Raw genomic sequence first — 23,238 nt, 5'->3', positions numbered from 1 at the left:
AACCAAATGTGTATAAATGAAGATGTGAAGCAGCATATGCTATGTATCAACTAAAACTATACATGGCGTTCTCAACCTTACAGAAAATGCTCTCCCTTGTTTCCCAGCTCTTCTTGGTTATGTTCATTGCTTCACATCATGTTTCTTCTTATTCTAATGAAGAAACACAAACTCTCCTCAAATGGAAAGCTACCCTTCACACCCATAACCATTCCTCCCTCCTTTCGTGGACTCTTTATCCTAACAACTTCACCAATTCTTCTACCCACCTTGGAACCGAAGCCAGTCCATGCAAATGGTACGGAATATCCTGCAACCATGCAGGGAGCGTCATCAGAATAAACCTCACAGAGTCGGGTTTAAGAGGTACGCTTGAAGACTTCTCATTCTCATCTTTTCCCAATCTTGCGTATGTTGATATCAGCATGAACAACCTCTCTGGTCCTATCCCACCCCAAATCGGTCTCCTCTCCAAGCTCAAATACCTTGATCTCTCTATCAACCAGTTCTCAGGAGGGATTCCGCCCGAGATTGGCCTATTAACTAATCTTGAGGTCCTGCACCTGGTTCAAAATCAGCTCAATGGTTCAATTCCTCATGAAATGGGTCAGTTGTCGTCTCTTTATGAGCTTGCTTTGTACACCAACCAACTGGAGGGTTCTATTCCTGCTTCTTTGGGTAATTTGAGCAACTTGGCCTCTTTGTATCTCTATGAAAATCAACTTTCCGGTTCCATTCCTCCAGAAATGGGAAATCTCACCAACCTTGTTGAGATATACTTGGATACCAACAATCTCACAGGTCTCATCCCTTCCACTTTCGGAAACTTGAAACGTTTAACCATGTTGTACCTATTCAACAATCAACTCTCCGGGCATATCCCACCAGAAATAGGAAATTTGAAATCTCTGCAAGGTCTAAGCCTCTACGAAAACAATCTTTCTGGTCCAATCCCTGCGTCCTTAGGTGATCTCAGTGGCCTAACCCTCCTGCATCTCTATGCCAATCAACTTTCCGGTCCCATTCCTCAAGAAATAGGTAACTTGAAGTCTCTTGTTGATCTAGAACTTTCAGAAAACCAACTCAATGGTTCCATTCCTACTTCACTGGGTAATCTGACCAACTTAGAAATTTTATTCCTCCGTGATAACCATCTTTCTGGTTACTTTCCTAAAGAAATTGGGAAACTTCATAAGTTGGTTGTGCTAGAAATCGACACAAATCGGCTGTCTGGCTCTTTACCAGAAGGCATTTGCCAAGGTGGATCTCTGGTGCGCTTTACAGTGAGCGACAACCTTCTCAGTGGTCCCATCCCTAAAAGCATGAAAAATTGCAGAAACTTAACCAGAGCTCTGTTCGGGGGAAATCAACTCACTGGAAATATATCTGAGGTAGTTGGTGACTGTCCCAACCTGGAATACATCGATTTGAGCTACAACAGGTTTCATGGCGAACTCTCTCATAACTGGGGAAGGTGCCCAAAACTACAAAGGCTGGAGATGGCCGGGAACGATATTACAGGGAGCATACCAGAAGATTTTGGAATCTCAACTAATCTAACCTTGCTTGATCTTTCTTCAAATCATTTGGTTGGGGAAATCCCAAAGAAAATGGGAAGTTTAACTTCTCTGTTGGAGCTAAAATTAAATGATAACCAACTTTCTGGGAGTATACCTCCCGAACTTGGATCACTGTTCACTCTTGCCATCTCGATCTATCAGCAAATAGATTGAATGGGTCAATAACAGAGAACTTGGGTGCCTGCTTGAACTTACATTACTTGAACCTGAGCAATAACAAACTTAGCAACAGAATTCCAGCTCAGATGGGTAAGCTGAGTCACCTCTCCCAGTTAGATCTGAGTCACAACTTGCTTTCAGGAGAAATCCCACCACAAATCGAAGGTTTGGAGAGCTTAGAGAACCTTAATCTGTCCCATAACAACCTCTCCGGTTTCATCCCAAAGGCTTTCGAAGAAATGCGGGGCTTGTCTGATATTGACATATCTTACAATCAATTGCAGGGTCCCATTCCCAACAGCAAAGCATTTCGAGATGCCACCATTGAGTTGTTAAAGGGGAACAAAGATTTGTGCGGCAATGTTAAAGGGTTGCAACCTTGCAAAAATGATTCTGGAGCAGGCCAACAACCTGTCAAAAAGGGCCACAAAATTGTGTTTATAATTGTATTCCCTCTTTTGGGAGCACTTATGCTTCTTTTTGCTTTCATTGGAATTTTCTTGATTGCTGAAAGAACAAAGAGAACTCCAGAAATCGAAGAAGGTGATGTACAGAATGATCCCTTTTCAATATCAACTTTTGATGGAAGAGCAATGTATGAAGAGATTATAAAGGCCACCAAGGATTTTGATCCCATGTATTGCATCGGAAAGGGAGGGCATGGAAGCGTTTACAAAGCAGAGCTGTCGTCCGGTAATATTGTAGCTGTGAAAAAGCTTTACGCATCCGACATAGATATGGCAAATCAAAGGGATTTCTTCAATGAAGTAAGGGCACTGACAGAAATCAAACATCGGAACATTGTGAAACTTCTTGGTTTCTGTTCACATCCACGACACTCCTTTTTGGTCTATGAGTACCTTGAAAGAGGTAGCCTAGCTGCAATGTTGAGCAGAGAAGAAGCTAAGAAATTGGGTTGGGCTACAAGGATCAATATCATTAAAGGAGTGGCTCATGCTTTGTCTTACATGCACCATGATTGCTCACCCCCAATTGTTCATTGGGATATATCAAGCAACAATATTCTGCTGGATTCTCAATACGAGCCTCATATTTCTGACTTCGGCACTGCCAAGCTTCTAAAGCTAGACTCATCAAATCAAAGCGCACTTGCAGGCACATTCGGATACGTTGCACCAGGTATTGTTCACTCCTCAATTAACGAAGAAATCTAACATGTCCACGTTGTAATATTTATCTTCTAATGTTGCAGAACATGCTTATACAATGACGGTCACAGAAAAAAACCGATGTCTATAGTTTTGGAGTGATAGCACTGGAAGTTATCAAAGGAAGACATCCTGGAGATCAGATCTTGTCTCTATCAGTTTCCCCACAGAAGGATAACATAGTGTTGGAAGAGATGTTGGACCCGCGACTCCCACCTCTCACAGCTCAAGATGAAGGGGAAGTGATAGATATCATAAAGCTCGCAACTGCATGCTTAAATGTCAACCCACAGTCCAGGCCAACCATGAAGATTATTTCTCAGATGTTATCACAGAGAATTTAGCAAGGTAAGAAATAATTTGCATGGACCTATACCTCGTCCACCAATAATGCATGGTTTCGAACCTCCTGCATCTTCAACACAATGTAATTCCTTTTGAGTTTCTTCAGTCTTTCTTTCTACATTAACTACCTAGCGAAAATTGTAATCATAGAAATTATAGCTATATGCCAAAAGAAATTAGGTGTGGTTTTGTGTGAATAGAATTAGATACATATTTGCTCCCATTGATATGGTTAATTGGATTGCACACTACTGAAGTCCCACTTCTTTTCCATAACTAAATTTTGTTCAAGTAAATGGTAAGATTGTACAATCACTAAATTCCAGTTCTTCTGGTTTTCAAATGGTATTGTCTTGGGAAGACTCCAGCATCAATGAAACATTAAGATTTCCACCAATGTGTAATTCAGAATAATATCAAGATAAAAATGAAACACTTTCACTTGTATGGTGTATTTTAGCAATTAAAAAGCTTTTGCAAACTCCATAGCAAAGGTCTTGGCAATAGGTTGAAAAAGGTAAATATATAATAAGGTGGTGTAGGTGTAGGATTGACTCTCACTAATAGTGCCCTCTCAAGCCTTTCTGTATATTGCACGTCCCTTTTTGTAATGCCTTGGAAAATGAGGAGAAGATTGGAAAAATATCAAAAATACTTTTTGTGGGTAAGTAGAATTGAACTAGTGGACAATGTGCAAGGATCAGCGGACTTGAACATTAAAGATTTGATCTTCTAGATATACCATTGTTAAACAATGAGATGAATGGTTTGTTCTTGTACATAGTGGGATATTAACTTCATTATGCAAACTTTGTTTTCATTTGCTAATCTATTATTTACATTTTCTTCCTTAGAGTCAACCTGACATGACCTAACCCAAATTTTGATTTGACTAACTTGCAAGACACAAATTATTGAATGCATTTTTTTTCCAAATGAGATAAGTGTTCATGATAGGAATTGCCACCCAACCATCTATGTCACACCCCAAAACCCACTTCAAGAGTATGACGTTCTTTTCACACCTCAAGCTCATTGACTCAAAGTCGAAACGACATAAACATTTAGATTGTAACTAAAAATTTACAAATTATCAAATTCATATTTAAAGTAATAGGACAAAATTCTAAAATCTCCAAGTATCAACTTTTAAAAAAAAAAATTAATGCATCAAGTAAAGTGTTATTGTCCAAATAACTTCAAACTCAAAATAATTCAAACGAAAATTAAGTTTTAACATCTAAATAATGTCCAAAATAAAGAGAGTTTAAACAAATGTCCTAATAAAACCAAATTTTCCTATTAATGATCACTCCTTGTCCGAACTAAGGTTACCTAAAAGATTATCAACAAAGAGGATGAGTTCAGAGCCTAATAAGGGACATTAATACAGATTCATGGATCAAACATTTGCAATCATGCTTGCAAATAGGAAATATAATATATACTTATTTTCATAAAAACTTTTGAGTTTCAACAAAACTTTCTCATATTCATTTCAAAACTATTTTTCATCAAAACCAAATCAAATGCATTCAAAATATCTTTACTTTGTTTATCAAATAACAAATGGTGTCTAGTTAAGTGGGACTTTATAAATGAGTAACTAGTTTCAAATTTATTTTATTAAAGGTGATTAAAACCAAATATCAATAATTATAACCTGTTGATTAAGGTCATAAGGTCAACTATTATAACTCGTTAACTAATGTCATATAATATCAACTATTATAGCCCGTTGATTGGGGCCGGATATGTCAACAATTATAACCCGTTGACTAGGGCCATAGAAATCAAAGTCAAACACTTCATTTCATTAATTCAAACTTACAAAACAAAACATCATATCTCAAAATTTTTCATTTTTCATAAACAAAGAAACTGTTCAAACGTATTTTTCATACAAAACATATATTTGATCCATGCATAAAAATAAAAATAACATTTTTACACATTTCAAAATACAATATAAAAATAAATTTATTTCCTTTTAAAAAATCTGTATTAATTTCCCTTACCTTGAAGAAACACTCAAAATCTTGAAGAATTTAGCTTGAAGAATTTACTCCTCACCTAACATAATATCATACCCAACATTTATTATTGATAATTTATCTAGATATAAATTTGACAATACTAAAAATATTTTATTTAGTATTAGGGATCTTAATTAATTTTCTATGTTAATATTATCACCACCCAATATTATTTTCAACTTACTAAACAATAATAAATTAATTTAGTGAGTTTCTAAATTATTGTAAAATTCGTTTTCTTTCCTAATCTTACCCTCACTATTTATTTCTTTATATACTTAAATTAAATTAAAACCTATACAATAAACTATTATTATTATTATTATTATTATTATTATTATTATTATTATTCACATGATCCAACTTTCACTTAACCACAATTCCACCCACATACCCCATTATATAAATATATATATTATTATTATTACTTTCAAAGACCCTACAACACCACTACTTCAAGCCACCAACTATACCCATTATTATTATTATTATAATAACACTTTTTTTTCTTCTTCTTTTGTTTCTTCCTTCCCCCACACGCATCCTTCTTCTTTTTTTCTTTTCTTTTAAACCTTCTACTACATGACACACGTCAATATTATTTTATTTTTTTCTTCACCGTTCCAAAAAATCACACGACTCTTATTTTATTTATTTATTTATTTTCTAGATCTATTCATTTGAGTAATCAAAATTTATCGATCTTCATTAATAAATCAAATTATGTTCATAAATTTCTAATCTTTTTGACCTATATATTAATTAAACAAACTCTAATCAAAATTGAGATATTTTAAAGAATATATAAAGTGTTCAAAATTAATTAATAAATATAAAATATTCATTTAAGGACTAAAAATCTTACTTGAAAAATTGATCCTCAAACCCTAAACATCCAAATCTTCAACTCTATACTCTCTGATCTTTTTTATCTATGTGTAAAAGGGTTTTCTCAATAAAGAAGATAGGAAAAATCTAATTTATACTTAGGAGTTTTAAATACGAAAAGACATTTCTACCCTTTTTAAACTACTTTAATTAATTAATAATTTATAAATTACAATTTTACCCTAAATTGGGTTTGAGGCATTACAACCTAAGTCAACAAGCATTCAAATCACACGAGGCAAACAATTGAAAGACCTTCACAATATGTGTGAATCAAATTCAAGAACATGGATGAAAATTATTAGAAAAATTAGGCTAATCCAATCTATGGTAATCACCCTATAAGAGGAGTGAATAGGGTGATAGTCTCTTTTTATAAATTTAAATTATGTGAATGCAAAAAATAATTATATGCAAATCTATAATAAAACAATATAAAAATAATTGCATATAAATTAAGAGAATAAGGAAAAGAAAATGCAAACACAAGATTTTTATAGTGGTTCGGCGCAAGCCTATGTCCACTCTCCTCTAACTTCAATCTCAAGCTTGAGGTTCCACTATTTCAAGGCTTCCAAACCAAACTTTCAAGCAATACAATTGAATTATGGTTCCACTTCACTCTCTTGGACTTTTGGCTCCAAACACCCTTTACAATCCTCAAGAGATACCACACTCTTGAACAACCTCTCAAGTGATACCCCACACTTGAAAATCCATAAGTGATACCTCACACTTAGATTCTTCCTCTCAAAGATATACAAATAATTTCATAAAATCCTAATACAAAACTTTAGTCTCAAATGATACAATAAAACTAGGATTGAATGGTGCACTAAAGATATGCAAGTTTTAGAACAATGGTGCACTCAAAAACACTCTTCCAAGACTCAAATATATTCAAGAAATATTTGGGAAGGTTAAGTTCATGAAACAATGAAGATTTGAGCCTTTTTATAGAGGAAAATGGTCAAACTAGCCGTTGGGGGTTCAACCGGTCAAGCTGGGGTTCGACCAATCGAGCTGGGGGTCGACTGGTTGACTAGTCATTAGCATTTAATGTTTCGCAAGTGACCGTTAGACCTTGACCGCCCCTTGATCGAACCTTGATTGGTTGAGGTGGGGGTCGACTAATTGAGCTTCAACCTTGACCGATTGAACAACCGTGTTAGAAGAAAGAAAAGGTTTTTTGCACTCCTCGACCGGTTGGGGTGGGGGTCGATCGGTTGAGCTGGGAGGTTGACCGATTCCTCATTCGATTCAACCGATTGAGCCGTTTTTGGCTCAAAAACCAACCTTTTCAACTTAAAACCTTTAAAACAAGTTTGAAAAACATTTGACACAAGATTTTAGTTGAAAACATGAAATCATCCAATTTTAAAATATTTAAAACAAAATAACTCTTAGATGATTTTGGTACATAAGTTAAGAATGTAATGCATGAAAATCCTAGTATACCAACAACCTTATAAAGAGATCTTATGAAGCTTGGGTCTTGAAAAACACTTCTCTTTGAGGTCTTCTTCTTCTTGGTGATTTCTCTTTGACTTGATTTGTCTTTGTGATTACCACTTTGGAAATCGTCTTGCCTAATTACACTTGAAATATAATCATTAATTTTAAACATTGTTTTGTTATCATCAAAATCGAGATTAACCAAACCTTAGTTTCACAAAAATATTGGTAATCACGAATATATCGATACTTCGATTTTACAAATATATCAACGGATATTTTGAAAAAAAAATATCGGTAAACTTAAAATTGATCAAAATTCATAGAAATATAAGAAAAACTTCATAAAAATATAATTAAAAATATATTAGATATTTTAAAGTTATTTTGTTAAAAAATTTGATATATTTATAATATGATTTATCATATTTGATAATAATAGTATATGCATCAATAAAAAAATATGAATTTTATATATGTACATTTATTATTAAATTACGTCAAATATTATTTCATAATAATATTGTAATATTTGATTATAATATGTCTAATTTTAAAATATATTTAATATTAAAATTATTATCCATTTAATTCAATTGTATTAAATGATATAAAATAAATTTTGATATATGTATAATTTTTTTAATATTTAATTAATTTATTAATGATATTAAAAACACTATGAAGAAAATTATCATGATAATTTTCATATTTTTTGTAATTAATTAAATAAAAAAATTATTTAATTATAATTAATTTGATTTTTAAATTATTTTTAATATTGTGTTTATATGATGACTTTCAAAATATATATATATATATATATATATATATATTTGGTACAATATATTTAATAAGGGGCAAACCGGTCCTAGTGGTAGGCTATGGTCATTCTCTTTCCCTAATAATCTCCTAGTGATGAGATAGTTAGAGAGTTTCCAAGTCCAAGGTATGGTGAACTCACATGTTTACAAATGGACTATTGATCCATTATTTGCTACACATCAATTGAAACCATGGAGTCACCCATTTAAACTTTGTTTCCTTAATCCTGTTGGCTATGTACAGTTGTTTTAACCATGTTGTTTCTCATTCTAAGAAGACACAAACTCTACTCCAATGGAAAGCCAGCCATAGAAAACAAAGCCATCCTCGTCTTTATTGACCCTTCTTCCAAATAATGTCACAAATTCTTCTACCCACGAGACAAAACTAGGTTCATCCACATAAACTATGTTAGGATATTTAATTGTATAATATAATTTTTTTATTTATAAATCTTAAATAGTTTAATTATAAAATTAAAGTTGTGTTTATAATCATATTCCCTCTTTTGGGAGCACTTCTACTTCTTTTTGCTTTCATTGGAATTTTCTTCATTGTTGAAAGAAGAGAGAGAACTCCAGAAATCGAAGAAGGTGATGTACAAAATAATCTCCTCTCAATATCAACTTTTGATGGAAGAACAATGTATGAAGAGATTACAAAGGCCACCAAGGATTTTGATCCCATGTATTGCATCGGAAAAGGTGGGCATGGAAGGGTTTACAAGGCAGAGCTGTCCTCAGGTAATATTGTAGCTGTGAAAAAGCTTTACCCATCCGACATAGATACGGCAAATCAAAGGGACTTCTTCAATGTAGTAAGGGCACTGACAGAAATCAAGCATCGAAACATTGTGAGACTTCTTGGTTTCTGTTCACATCCACGACACTTCTTTTTGGTCTATGAGTACCTTGAAAGAGGTAGCCTGGCTACAATCTTGAGCAGAGAAGAAGCTAAGAAATTGGGTTGGGTTACAAGGATCAATACCATTAAAGGAGTGGCTCATGCTGTCTTACATGCACCATGATTAATTGCTCACCCCCCACCATGATTGCTTATCCCCAATTGTTCATCGAGATATATCAAGCAACAATATTCTGCTGGATTCTCAATATGAGCCTCATATTTCTGACTTCAGCATTGCCAAGCTTCTAAAGCTAGACTCATCAAATCAGAGCGCACTTGCAGGCACATTCGGATACGTTACACCAGGTATTGTTCACTCAATTAACAAAGAAATCTAACATGTCCACTTTGTAATATTTATCTTCTAATTTTGTAGAACATGCTTATACACTGAGGGTGACAAAAAAAACCGATGTCTATAGTTTTGGAGTGATAGCTCTGGAAGTTATCAAAGGAAGACATCCTGGAGATCAGATCTTGTCTCTATCAGTTTCCCCACAGAAGGAGAACATAGTGTTAGAAGATATGTTGGACCCGCGACTCCCACCTCTTATAGCCCAAGATGAAGGGGAAGTGATATCTATCATAAAGCTCGTAACTGCATGCTTAAATGTCAACCCACAGTCCAGGCCAACTATGAAGATTATTTCTCAGATGTTATCACAGAGAATTTAGCAAGGTAAGAAATAATTTGCATGGAACTATACCTCGTCCACCAATAATGCATGGTTTCGAACCTCCTGCATCTTCAACACAATGTAATTCCTTTTGAGTTTCTTCAGTCTTTCTTTCTACAATAACTACCTAGCGAAAATTGTAATCGAAATTGTGGCTTTATGCCAAAAGAAATTAGGTGTGGCTTTGTGTGAATAGCATTAGATACATGTTTGCTTCCATTGATGTGGTAATTTGGATTGCACACTACTGAAGTCCCACTTCCTTTCCATATCTAAATTTTGTTCAAGTAAATGGTAAGATTGTATAATCACTGAATTCCAGTTCTTCTGGTTTTCAAATTGTACTGTCTTGGGATGACTCCAGGATCAATGAAAAAATAAGATTTCCACCAATGTGTAATTCAGACTAATATCAAAGTAAAAATCAAGCACTTTCACTTGTGTGGTGTATTTTAGCAAATTAAAAGCTTTTACAAACTCCATGGCAATATTTTCAGCGATTCCATATACTGGGAGAAGAACGCATCTGATCAGAAAGACATATTTCAAAAGCTTCAGACAATTACAACCCAGACAAGTTGTTCAAGCCTCAAATAATCATCTAAAAGTATTGCTTATTATTTACTAGAAATCATAATATATAGCACATTCCTCAATTGGGGTTCACAATTCGCAACATATTTTTTCTGTACTATTGATCGGTATTTCCACCAAAATTTATAATAATGATTTTAACTTCTGACTCTGATCAATGAATTGCAATAGCAAAATTTTGCCACCCATTACAACTTCGCACAATCTTTTAGAAGGAAAAGTACCACAACTGTCTCTTCCAAAAAATTTTGTTCTTTCCTTCTATAAAGAATTAGCTTAGTTTGGCAACAAAACCAGCAAACTTGTGGTTGAAGCAGACAGCACGGTTGCCAATTCAACATGATTTCTGGTCTGGGCTTTAATCCTTGATGACACCCCAAGCCCCCGCCCCTCCCCCCGCAGCATTATCCATTCTTGTGTACCATTCACCAATGCGAGTGTCTTCCACCAGATCTCAGGTAACGGAGGGGTCTCAACGCCCCAAAGACAGCAAGGTCAGCTAAATTAGCCTTGGAGCCCCCTGAAACAACAAAAAAGAAGCAAATTAAACAGAACTAATTTGGTTAGGAAAGCAAAAGGTTATGCACATATGCATGCAACCACAGCCCTTGAGGATAAATCAAGAGTCAGTTTTGGTAAGGCCATACTTATGATAGGTGGGGAAATTAGAAGAATTGCATAATTTTAATAGGTCTAAAGCATAAGTATCATTTTATATAGAATTAAGAAAAAATCCGAATCATATGCTACAAGACTTTTGTAGTCATTTGGTAACTCTGATTGTGTTCATGATATGAAATGTAATTAATGCATTAATATTTATTTAAAAAATAATATTATGTGTCTATATGATTAGGGTCTAAATATTATGGTTCAACCTACAAGACTTTATCCGTATGTTTTTTAAAAGCCAACCGAGACCCCATTAGGCCCTACTTGGGTTTAAATATTCATTTCAAGAAACTTGGAAATTAATTTGAGGTCTTTGCCCATTCCAAAATGCAAATGTACATTTTGAAGAAAAATACATATATTCTTAAAAGAAAAGTATGTACATTCTTGTCTAAAAATACATACATTTTTTTTATGGTCAACCAAGGCTCCATTTGACCCTATTAAAGAATGTATATATTTTAATAAATATAAGAAAAATTAATTAAGAGAAAATTAATATAAAATGTTAAATACAATTTTTGTATGAAAAAAAAAATTATATATTTTTATGTTAATTAAAAAATGAAAATTTTTAACCAAACAAAAAGTTAATTCACAATCAAGTTAAAACTATAAATAAAAAATAAAAATAAAGATAAAAGCACAATCACTTACTATGATTTTGATATGAAAAAATTAAAATTAAAATAAAAATAATATAAATAATAAAATAGTATTACAAAGATATTTTTACTTTTACATGTGATAAGATTTACAAAATAAATAAATCTTTTATTTAACATTAATATAAAAAATATTATATTATAAACCTCTAAAAAATAAAATATAATTTTTAAATTTAAACATTAAACTATCAAATATATTATTATAATTAATGTTTAAAATCATTAAGTATATTATTTATAGAATAATATTTTCATATTTGTCTATTATATATTTATGTTTTTATTTAATTTGTTATTATTAACTATTTATTATATATTATCATTTTAAGTTTAATATGTCCAAAAAAAATAATTAAAATCAATAAATATAGAGAGATTAAAGAGGAAAAAAAATACATAAGGATATTAAAAGAAATATCAAAAGAAAGAGAAAAATAACAATAAGAAATATGATATATGGCAAAGGATATAGTGGTCAAAGAGGGAAGAAAAAAAAAAGAAATTTAAAAAAAAAATAAAATAAAAATAAAAATAGTGGTAGATATACTTGTTTTCTTTGTTTGAGAGATTTTTTTTTTCCTCCACTTTTGGTTTATGTGTTGAGGGACTGCAAGGAAATTGGGGCTTGCTTAGTTGGGACTGCATTTATATGGTATATTCATCTTCCCTTTTCTTCTTTATTTATTTATTTATTCCAGTGCTGCTCATATGTTTTGACATGTAAATATTTAATTTGTTAATTAGAAAATACATGAGTAGCAGTCTTGGTAGATGAATGGATGAATTTTCTGCATGAGTAGCAGAGATTTATCTACTTCTATTCACACAAAACCACACTTTATTTCTTTGGGCACAAAGCCACAATTTCTACCAGTACAAATCACACCGGGTACTTGATATAGAAAGAAAGACTCAAGAAACTCAAAAGAAATTACACTGTGCTGAAGATGTAGGAGGTTCGAAATAATGCATTATTGGTGAACTAAGTAGAGTTCCACACAAATTATTTCTTAGCATGCTAGATTCTCTGTGATCACATCTGAGAAATAATCTGCATGGTTGGCCTGGATCGTGGGTTGGCATTTAAGCATGCAGTTCCGGGTTTTATAATAGATATCACTTCCCCTTCATCCTGGGTTGTGAGATGTGGGGAAACTGATAGAGACAAGATCTGATTTCCAGGATGTCTTCCTTTGATAACTTCCAGTGCTAATCACTCCAAAGCTATAGACATCAGTCTTTTCCGTCACCTTCATTGTATAAGCATGTTCTGCAAAATTAGAAGATGAATATTACGTGGTGGACAAGTTAGATTTCTTTGTTGATTGAGTAGTGAACAAATACCTGGTGCAACGTATCCGAATGTGCCTGCAAGTGTGCTCTGATTTGATGAGTCTAGCTTTAGAAGCTTGGCAGTGCCGAGTCAGAAATATGAGGCTCGTATTGAGAATCCAGCAGAAAATTGTTGCTCGATATATGCCGATGAACAATTGGGGGTGAGCAATCATGGTGCATGTAAGACAAAGCATGAGCCACTCCTTTATGATATTGACCCTTGTAGCCCAAACCAATGTCTCAGCTTCTTCTCTGCTCAAGATTGTAGCCAGGCTACCTCTTTCAAGGTAATCGTAGACCAAAAATTTGTCGTGATGTGAACAGAAACCAAGAAGTTTCACTATGTTTCGATGCTTGATTTTTGTCAGTGCCCTTTTGATCTGCCATCTCTGTGTTAAATGGGTGAAGCTTCTTCACAACTACTATATAACCTGACGACAGCTCTGCTTTGTAAACGCTTCCATGCCCTTCCTTTCTGATGCCATACATGAGATAAAAATCGTCGGCGGCCTTTATAATCTCTTCATACACTGTTCCTCCATCAAAAGTTGATATTGCAAAGAGATCATTCTGTACATCACCTTCTTCGACTTCTGGAGTTCTCTCTCTTCTTTCAGAAATCAAGGAAAACCCTTCCACAATCTAACAGCTCCCATCCCTTCCACTTTTGGAAACTTGAAACCTTATGTTATACCTGTTCAACAATCAACTCTCCGGGCAAATCCCACCAGAATTAGGAAATTTGAGATCCCTGAACAGTCTAAGCCTCTACGAAAACTATCTTTTAGGTCCAATCCCTACGTCATTAGGTGATCTCAGTGGCTTAACCCGCCTGCATCTCTATGCCAATCAACTTTCCGGCCCCATTCCTTGAGAAATAGGAAACTTGAAGTCTCTTGTTGATCCAGAACTTTCAGAAAACCAACTCAATGGTTCCCTTCCTACTTCACTAGGTAATCTGACCAACTTAGAAATTTTATTCCTCCGTGATAACAAACTTTCTGGTTACATTCCTCGAGAAATTGGGAAACTTCATAAGTTGGTTGTGCTAGAAATCAACACAAACCAGCTGTCTGGCTCTTTTCCGGAAGGCATTTGCCAATGTGGATCTCTGGTGCGCTTTACAGTGAGCAACAACTGTCTCAGTGGTCCCACCCTCAAAAGCTTGAAAATTTGCAGAAACTTAACCAGAACTCTGTTCGGGGAAACCAACTCACTGGAAATATATCCGAGGTAGTTGGCGACTGTCCAAACCTGGAATACATCGACTTGAGCTACAAAAGTTTTCATGGAGAACTCTCTCATAACTGGGGAAGGTGCCCACAACTACAAAGGCTGCAGATGGCCGGGAACAATATTACAGGGAGCATACCAGAAGATTTTGGAATCTCAACTGATCTAACCTTCCTTGATCTTTCTTCAAAACATTTGGTTGGACAATTTCTGAAAAAAAAAAAGGGAAGTTTAACTTCTCTGTTGGAGCTAAAATTGAATGATAACCAACTTTCTGGAAGTATACCTCTTGAATTTGATTTGGATTACTGTTCAGCCTTGATCATCTCGACTTATCAGCAAACCGATTAAATGGGTCAATACCAGCGAACTTGGGTGACTGCTCGAACTTGTATTACTTGAACCTGAGCAATAACAGGCTTAGCCACAGAATTCCTGCTCAGATGGGTAAGCTGAGTCACCTCTCCCAGCTAGATCTGAGTCACTACTCGCTATCAGGAGAAATTCATTCCAAAGGCTTTTGAGGATATGCGTGGCTTGTCGGATGTTGAGATATCTTCCAATCAGTTGCAGGGTCCCATTCCCAACAGCAAAGCATTTCGAGATGCTACCATTGAGGTGTTAAAGGTGAACAATGGCTTGTGCGGCAATGTAAAAGGGTTGCAACCCTGCAAAAAGGGTTCTGGAGTAGGCCAACCACCTGTCGAAAAGGGCCACAAAATTGTGTTTATAATCATATTCCCTCTTTTGGGAGCACTTCTACTTCTTTTTGCTTTCATTGGAATTTTCTTGGGTGCTGAAAGAAGAGAGAGAACTCCAGAAATCGAAGAAGGTGATGTACAGAATGATCTCTCTTCCATATCAACTTTTGACGGAAGAACAATGTATGAAGAGAATATAAAGGCCACCAAGGATTTTGATCTCATGTATTGCATCAGAAAGGGAGGGCATGGAAGCATTTACAAGGCAGAGCTGCCGTCAGGTAATATAGTAGCTGTGAAGAAGCTTCACCCATCCGATATAGATATGGCAAATCAAAGGGATTTCTTGAAGGAAGTAAGGGCACCCACAGAAATCAAGCATCGAAACATTGTGAAACTTCTTGGTTTCTGTTCACATCCACGACACTCGTTTCTCGTCTACGAGTACCTTGAAAGAGGTAGCCTGGCTACAATCTTGAGCAGGGAAGCAGTTAAGAAACTGGTTTGGGCTACAAGGATCAATATCATTAAAGAAATGGCTGACGCTTTGTCTTAAATACACCATGATTGCTCACCCTTAATTGTTCATCGGCATACATCGAGCAACAATATTCTACTGGATTCTCAACATGAGCCTCATATTTCTGACTTCGGCACTGCCAAGCTTCTAAAGCTAGACTCATCAAATCAGAACGCACTTGCAGGCACATTTGGATACGTTGCACCAGGTATATGTTCAGTCCTCAATTAACAAAGAAATCTAACCTGTCAATGATGTGATATTTATCTTCTAATTTTGCAGAACATGCTTATACTATAACACCCCAGTTGTTTTTTAGGGTAAATTAGTAAAACTAGGTTAATTAATTAATTAAATAATTAATGAGGGTAAATAGGTCTTTTTGTGTTTTAGAAAGCCCTAAGTATAAATAGTGAAAAAAAAAATATATTTTTCACAGAGAACGGAGGGCTGGAGATTTTGGACTTTAGGGATTGAAAGATCAGACTTTTTTTTTCAGGTAAGTTTTTAACTTTTGGATCATTAGTTTAGATTAACGAAGTAGTTTGAAATCATTAGATGTTTTTGAAAAAAAAAAAAAATTCAAATCTAGATTAGGGTTTGTCTATTTAGTTTTTAAATCAAAACATTGAAAATTCATGAACATGAATTATTTCATTGGTAAAAAAATTTGGAAATTTTAGAAATTAGGAATTTTCTAAATGTTTAGAAAAAAAAAATGAATTAAATTATGAACATGGGGCAGTTTATTGTTGGAAATTGAGAAACTTTGAAATTTAGAAGAATAAATCTGAGGTAAAAAAAAATGAAGGAAATTTCTGGGCGTGTTGTGGCGGCAGGTAATAGCCAGAGAATAATAAAAAATAAAATAAAAAAGACTTGTTGGTTATGTGGTGTACAGTGGGAATGAAAGAGTGAGAAAATAATATTTTACTAATAAAAAATAAATTCTCGTGTTCTGGAGTGGCAGAGAGTGTAAAAAGAATGTTTTTCATATGTATATTATATGTTGGAACTTTTGATGAGGTACAGGTTCTTGCTAGTAATTGTTAAGTAATAATAAACCAAATTTTTTTTTATTAAGAAATGAGGTAGCAAATCAGAGAATTAGGAAGTGCAATAATAATAATATTTATATATACAGGTTTATGTAAATAAAGTGAAGTACAAGATTAGTTGGTAAAATTAAGCTAATAAATAGAATAAAATTTAATTAGTAAAATAAATAGTAAATAGTTAAGTCATGAGGTGTTCTTTGACTTAAATTAGAAAAAAAAATTATAATTAAATAAGGAATAGAGTAATTAAATTATTACTTTGTTAATCAAAAATATTAATCTTAACACTTAGAAATTTTAGGATTATCAAATTTATATTTTGAGGTAAATAATAATAGTTGTCTTTTTATTGTGTTAGGTGAGGAGTAGACTTTTCAGGGTTATTTTTTCTTCAAGGTCTTTGCACATTTTGAGGTAAGGGAAGTTAATGCAATATTTATAAAATTAAATTATTTTATATGTTATTTTGAATTGTGGAAAAGAAAATGATATTTTGTTACCATACATGGATCAAACTGTTTTGCACTAAATATTATGTTGGAATATTTTGTTTTATTTATGACACAAAATATGGAGATATTATGTTGTGTAAATTTGAATACTTAAACAAAAACATCACTCTGGTTTATTTGGTCCTTACCAATGGGATATAATAGTTGACCTTTACATTTCATGGTGGAAATGTAATTGATTTGGACCCCAACCTCTAGGGGTTTGGTTAGAGGTTACTAGTACTAGTAGTGTTTGGTTCCGTCCACCAGGAACAATTTGAGGCTAGCCACCCATTTGAGAACTCTCACCTAACTGGGCATTTGATATTTGATAACCAGAGTAATGAAAATTGAATGGATTTGATTGAATCTTATGTGAAAGTGTTTGAATTTGATATGAAAATGGTTGGTTGAATTTTGAATATATTGGTATTTTTGAAACTCTAATATTTGATGAGAAAAAAAAATGATTTCTCCTATTTGAAATGAAAATATTTTATCCATGAACTGCATTAATATTTCTTATTGGGCTGTGAGCTCATTCCCAATTGTTGAAAATTTTTCAGGTACCCTTAGTTTGGGCGAGAAGTGATGGCTAGGTCGGGAAATTGTCATCATTAGGATTTTTCTTAGGATGTTATTTTTTAACATTGTTAGCTTATAAGCTTATGTTCATTTGGATTATTTAGTTTTTGGAAGCTATTTAGATATTGAGCTTTTAAATATTTTTTTATGATAGTTTGAAGTTGAGAGTTCGAGATTATAAAAATTTGTTAGTACTTAGATTTGTTGAGTTGCAATCTATTTGGATAATGGATTTTGGTTGATGGATGCTTAGTTCTAAAGTTAAGTTTGAAGATTTTAGAATTTTGTTCCGCTACTCTGAACAGGTATTTGGTAATTGGTTACATCCAGTTACAATATGATTGTTTGGGTCATATTATACTTTAAGTCTTCGGGTTTGAGGTGTAAAATGACCATCACGCCCTTGGAGTGGGTCTTGGGGCGTGACATATACAATGAAGGTGACGAAAAAAAACCGATGTTTATAGCTTTGGAGTGATAGCACTGGAAGTTATCAAAGGAAGACATCCTGGAGATCAGATCTTGTCTCTATCAGTTTCCCCAAAGAAGGAGAACACAGTACTGGAAGATATATTGGACCCGCGACTCCCATCTCTTACCACTCAAGATGAAAGGGAAGCGAAATGCCAACCCACGATCCAGGCCAACCATGCAGATTATTTCTCAGATGTTATCACAGAGAATCTAGCATGCTAAGAAATAATTTGCATGGAACTCTACCTAGTCCACCAATAATGCATGGTTACAAACCTCCTGCACCTTCAACACAACGTAATTCCTTCTGAGTTTCTTCGGTCTTTCTTTCTACATCAAGCACCTGGGGTGGTTTGCAATCCTTGAAATTGTGGCGTTGTGCCAAAAGAAATTAGGTGTGGTTTTGTGTGAATAGCACTATGCTTCTTATGATGTGGTTATTGGGATTGCACACTATTAAAATCCCACTTCTTTTCCATAACTAAATTTCGTTCAAGTAAATGATAAAATTGTACAATCACAAAATTTCAGCTCTTCTGGTTTTCAAATAATATTGCCTTGATGGTTTTGTTTTTTCAGTACAACTTATAAATCCCATGTGTAGTTAAAGGCTCGTCTCAGTCCTTATTTTGAGAGGGTTGTTTAATATATACGGGGAGAATTAGCGGATGGGTGGGCAAGATGTGATAATTACTGTAAAGGGTGGTCTCTTTTGATAATTCTTACAGACCATAATAATAAATTTAAATATCAAATCTGTCCTTTATCTAAAACTTTTTAAAATTCAAGACATTTAAAGCACTTCAATTAGTTTGTTACGATATTTATGGTGTGTGGGCCCTACATTTATTGTAATTATTGATATTCAAATTTTAAATCAAAATTTTGGGTTTAACCCTTATAATTATTATATATAATGATAATATAATTTATTATTTAAATTTAATATTTAAAACAAAAATGCTTCAAAAAAAATTTTCAAAATATCATTTATTGTGTTTTTTTTAATATTTTTATTAAGAAAAAATAAAACAAGTTTCATAATTATATTATAATTATTTTTGAAATCAAATGAAATACTATAATTACAAAAATTATATTATAATTACAATATTTCAAAAATTATATTATAATTACAATATAAATACACTTTCATTACAATAAAACTTAATAGGGAAATTTTTGAAATTTTTTATAAAAGTGATAATTTTGTATGATCATACCATATTTCATAACATAATTATATTATAAATCATTTTTGAAACCAAATAAAATACTAATTTGAATTCTTGAGACTCATAGCTTTTTTTTATATACAAAAATTATTAAATAATTTTGATGCGCCGTATAAATGTTATTAATACACTGAAACTGATATCTAAAACAAAAAGGTTACAAGTTATCTTCATCCCCAGTATATAAAACAAGTTTTGGCAACAATAAAACTGCATAATAATTGTAAGTTTCAGCTCAGCCATTATCGCAAACATGTATCAAATCAATGCAGTCAGCTCAAAACCCAGGAGTGCATTTTTTTCCGAAGTGAGAGTTGGGGCAAGGGCCTTGACCAGTTCGTGAAACAAGCCCAAGTCAAGTCCTCACAGACAAAAGTGTTATCATTTGTTTCCCTAATAATAGCACCTTCAAAGGGAGTGCTCAGCCATTAAACATGTATCAAATCAATGCAGTCAGCTCAAAACCCAGAAGTGCTTTTTTTTCCGAAGTGAGAGTAGGGGCAAGTGCCTTGACCTGAAACAAGCCCAAGTCAAGTCCTCACAGACAAAAGTGTTATTATTTTTTTCCCTAATAACAGCACCTTCAAAGGGAGTGCTCAGCCATTAAACATGTATCAAATCAATGCAGTCAGCTCAAAACCCAGAAGTGCATTTTTTTCCAAAGTGAGAGTAGGGGCAAGTGCATTGACCAGTCTCTGAAACAAGCCCAAGTCAAGTCCTCAGAGACAAAAGTGTTACCATTTTTCTCCCTAGTAATAGCACCTTCAAAGGGAGTGGGAGACTTCTCCAAATCTATGTTCTCATGGATCAGGTCTAACAAAATGTAAATAGGAATATATGTAGGATCGGTAACATAGGATATAAGATAATATACACTAGGAGTTCCCACTCAGCCACTTGAGTCAACAGGCATTCAAATCTGAAAGGCACATACAAATGTTGAGTGCATTTTTTTTTGGAATGAGATAAAGAATACATGGTAGGAGTTGCCACCCAACCACTTGAATTAATAGGCATTCAAATCTGAAAGGCACAGACAACTATGGAATGCATTTTTTTTCCAAATGAGATCAAGAATACATGGTAGGAGTAATCACCCAACCACTTGAATTAATAGGCATTCAAATCTGAAAGGCATAGACAACTATCGAATGAGATTTTTTTCCAAATGAGATCAAGAATACATGGTAGGAGTTTCCACCCAGCCACTTGAGTCAACAGGCATTCGAATCACACAAGGCACAAACAACTCAAAAGACTTTCATCGTAAGAGTGAATCAAACTCAAGAAGGCTACATAGAAAAAACTAGTCATTTTTTTTCCATAATAATGTTTCAATGATGAGACCAGTCAACAACGTTCAAATCACGCAAGGCACAAACAATTCCTCAAGGATTTTTTTTCCAATGAGATAAGGTGACAAAGACTTTGACCATAAGAGTGAATCAAACTTAACAAGGCTACATAGAGAGAACTCTACTCATTGTCTTCCTTAATAACTTTCCAAGTCCAAGGTATGGCGAATTCCATCTAGAGAAATAAAGCACAATCCAGAACTCATATGTTTACAAATGGATTATTGAACCATTATTTGCTACACATCGACTAAAACCATGGAGTCACCAACTTAAAATTTGTTTTCCTTGATCTTGTTGGCTATCTACTGTTGTTTTAACCATGTTGTTTCTCATTCTAAGAAAGACAAACTCTACTCCAATGAAAAGCCAATCAGAAAAAACAAAGCCATCCTCGTCTATATTGACCCTTCTTTCAAATAATGTCACCAATTCTTCTACCCACCTTGAGACAAGAATAGGTTCATGCACATAAACTAGGTTCTAAGTTCGAGTGTAAATAGGAGTGTTCAGGATTAATCCTGGGATTTCTAGGGCTGATGGGTGTTTTATTCCCTAGGGATAACCTAACAAGCATGAGATCCCGTTTAGCATGTTTTCACACTAAAAACAAGCTCATTTTGAAACCTTAAGACTCCAACTGGCTCCACAAAAGTTTCTGACTGTTTTCTAAATTTTTCAGACTGTTTCTAAGGTCTCTTAAGTCACTTACCAATTCTAAGATGCTCAAAATGAGGCTCCACAAATTATGTTGAATGGTTAAACATGCCAATACTAGGACTTAAATATAAGTAGAAGTCAAGACTTTTTTAGAGTAAAAAATCGCCAACACATTCTGAACTCCAAACTTACAAAAGCGAGATCCAACAAAGAGTTGGTATTTGTGGTCAATCCAAAGATCATGGAATTCATGGATTTCAAACTGATAGACTCACAAGGTTTCAACTTCCCAAAACTTCCAACACAAATACCATGCACACATGTGGACTATGCCACCACCTCTAATAATTAACTAGGTTAATACGTTATAAGATTTTTTCTTTTTTCTATTGGCAAAATAGAAATAGATTAAACAGCCAAAAAAGGCTACACAAAAGACATAGGAAGCATACAAGTCTGCTTCGAAGCAAAAAATAAGAAAACTCACCCCCCTAACCAATCAATAAAATCAATGATACATAAGGACTCAACCCCTAAACCCCCTTTGGCTCATTCTAAAAAGTTACACAACCAAGAAAACTTCAACTCTTAGTCTGATAGCTCTCAAAAGCTCTTCTACTCTTCTCTTTCCAAATAGTCCAAAACAAACAAAGAGGATCAACATTCCACACCTTCTTTCTCCTTTTTCCAACAAAACAACCATGTCAATTTAGAACCTTTACTTTGATTGAGGAATACAACAATCAAACCACTTGAAACAAGGAGAAGATCGATTGTCATAACAAACTTGTCTTGGAGCAATGAAGAAGGATGTGATCACAAGATTGCCCCTTAATCAAAGTAACAAGATAAGTTAACTACCAAACTCAACCCTCTTCTTTATACTTCCCTTTTTCATTAGTAATGATTTTCATTTTAACAAAAAAGCAATTGATTTGATTTTTTTCTGAGAAAAATTTTCATAAGCCAAAAAAAAAATGGTAAATCCATAAAGAATCCAACAGAAAGGGGTCCAACCCACAAATACATGTTGTATATAGGTCACTCCAAAAAAGGAAAAGGCTAAATAAACCAAATTCCCAGCTAGCACCCTTGCACTAATTAGCCAACTCCAAGAATCAAGAAAACAGAGTCTGGCATTCCTCATATATCCATCTACCTACATATATAAGGTTTGTTTAGGAACAAACGTTTTTACAACCAAAGTTGGTTGCTGTATCCCTTCAAATGTTCTATGATTTTACTCCTTTTCAAACAATCCAAGAAAATACACAAAGGGTTCAACTTCCAAACCTTTTTAGAATAAACAGAAGTGCAATGCCAACTGAGTACAACATCTACATAATCGAAGGAGGAAGAATCGAAGAAACACCAAACAAACTGAAAGCCAAAGATCATGGCTCAGATTCAATCACAACATGAAAAAGGAAAAATCTAATGGAAAAGAAAGTATTCGAACAAAAAAAATTTTGGACAATTGAGTTCCCCTGTCAACCCCAACCTCTTTTTAAGAAAGATGCACTCACCCTCAGCACCTACTCACCTTCATAATCTATTCCCAACGATTGTTTATTTCTGTAATTAGGTTGTTCAAATTTTTCAATACGATCCATAAAT

General features: G+C 33.8%; 2 protein-coding genes and 1 pseudogene across 2 annotated transcripts; all 3 read left to right on the top strand.

The window, feature by feature from the left end:
- On the top strand, positions 1-3,501 carry LOC100250841 (MDIS1-interacting receptor like kinase 2-like; annotated as a pseudogene).
- A 10,135-nt stretch (positions 3,502-13,636) lies between these two features.
- On the top strand, positions 13,637-16,055 carry LOC132252820 (MDIS1-interacting receptor like kinase 2-like). Its single transcript, XM_059734134.1, has one exon. It carries the CDS (start codon positions 15,071-15,073, stop codon positions 15,797-15,799), a length of 729 nt encoding a protein of 242 aa, XP_059590117.1. The 5' UTR covers positions 13,637-15,070; the 3' UTR covers positions 15,800-16,055.
- On the top strand, positions 14,411-15,066 carry LOC132252833 (LRR receptor-like serine/threonine-protein kinase ERL1). Its single transcript, XM_059734174.1, has 2 exons — positions 14,411-14,625; positions 14,859-15,066. Exons 1-2 carry the CDS (start codon positions 14,411-14,413, stop codon positions 15,064-15,066), a joined length of 423 nt encoding a protein of 140 aa, XP_059590157.1.
- Positions 16,056-23,238: the final 7,183 nt, after the last annotated feature.

The sequence above is a fragment of the Vitis vinifera genome, chromosome 17 (assembly GCF_030704535.1).
Source record: "Vitis vinifera cultivar Pinot Noir 40024 chromosome 17, ASM3070453v1".
NCBI classification, from domain to species: Eukaryota; Viridiplantae; Streptophyta; class Magnoliopsida; order Vitales; family Vitaceae; genus Vitis; species Vitis vinifera.
Note: the sequence above shows the minus strand (reverse complement) of the source record. Positions and strands in the feature narration are given on the sequence as shown.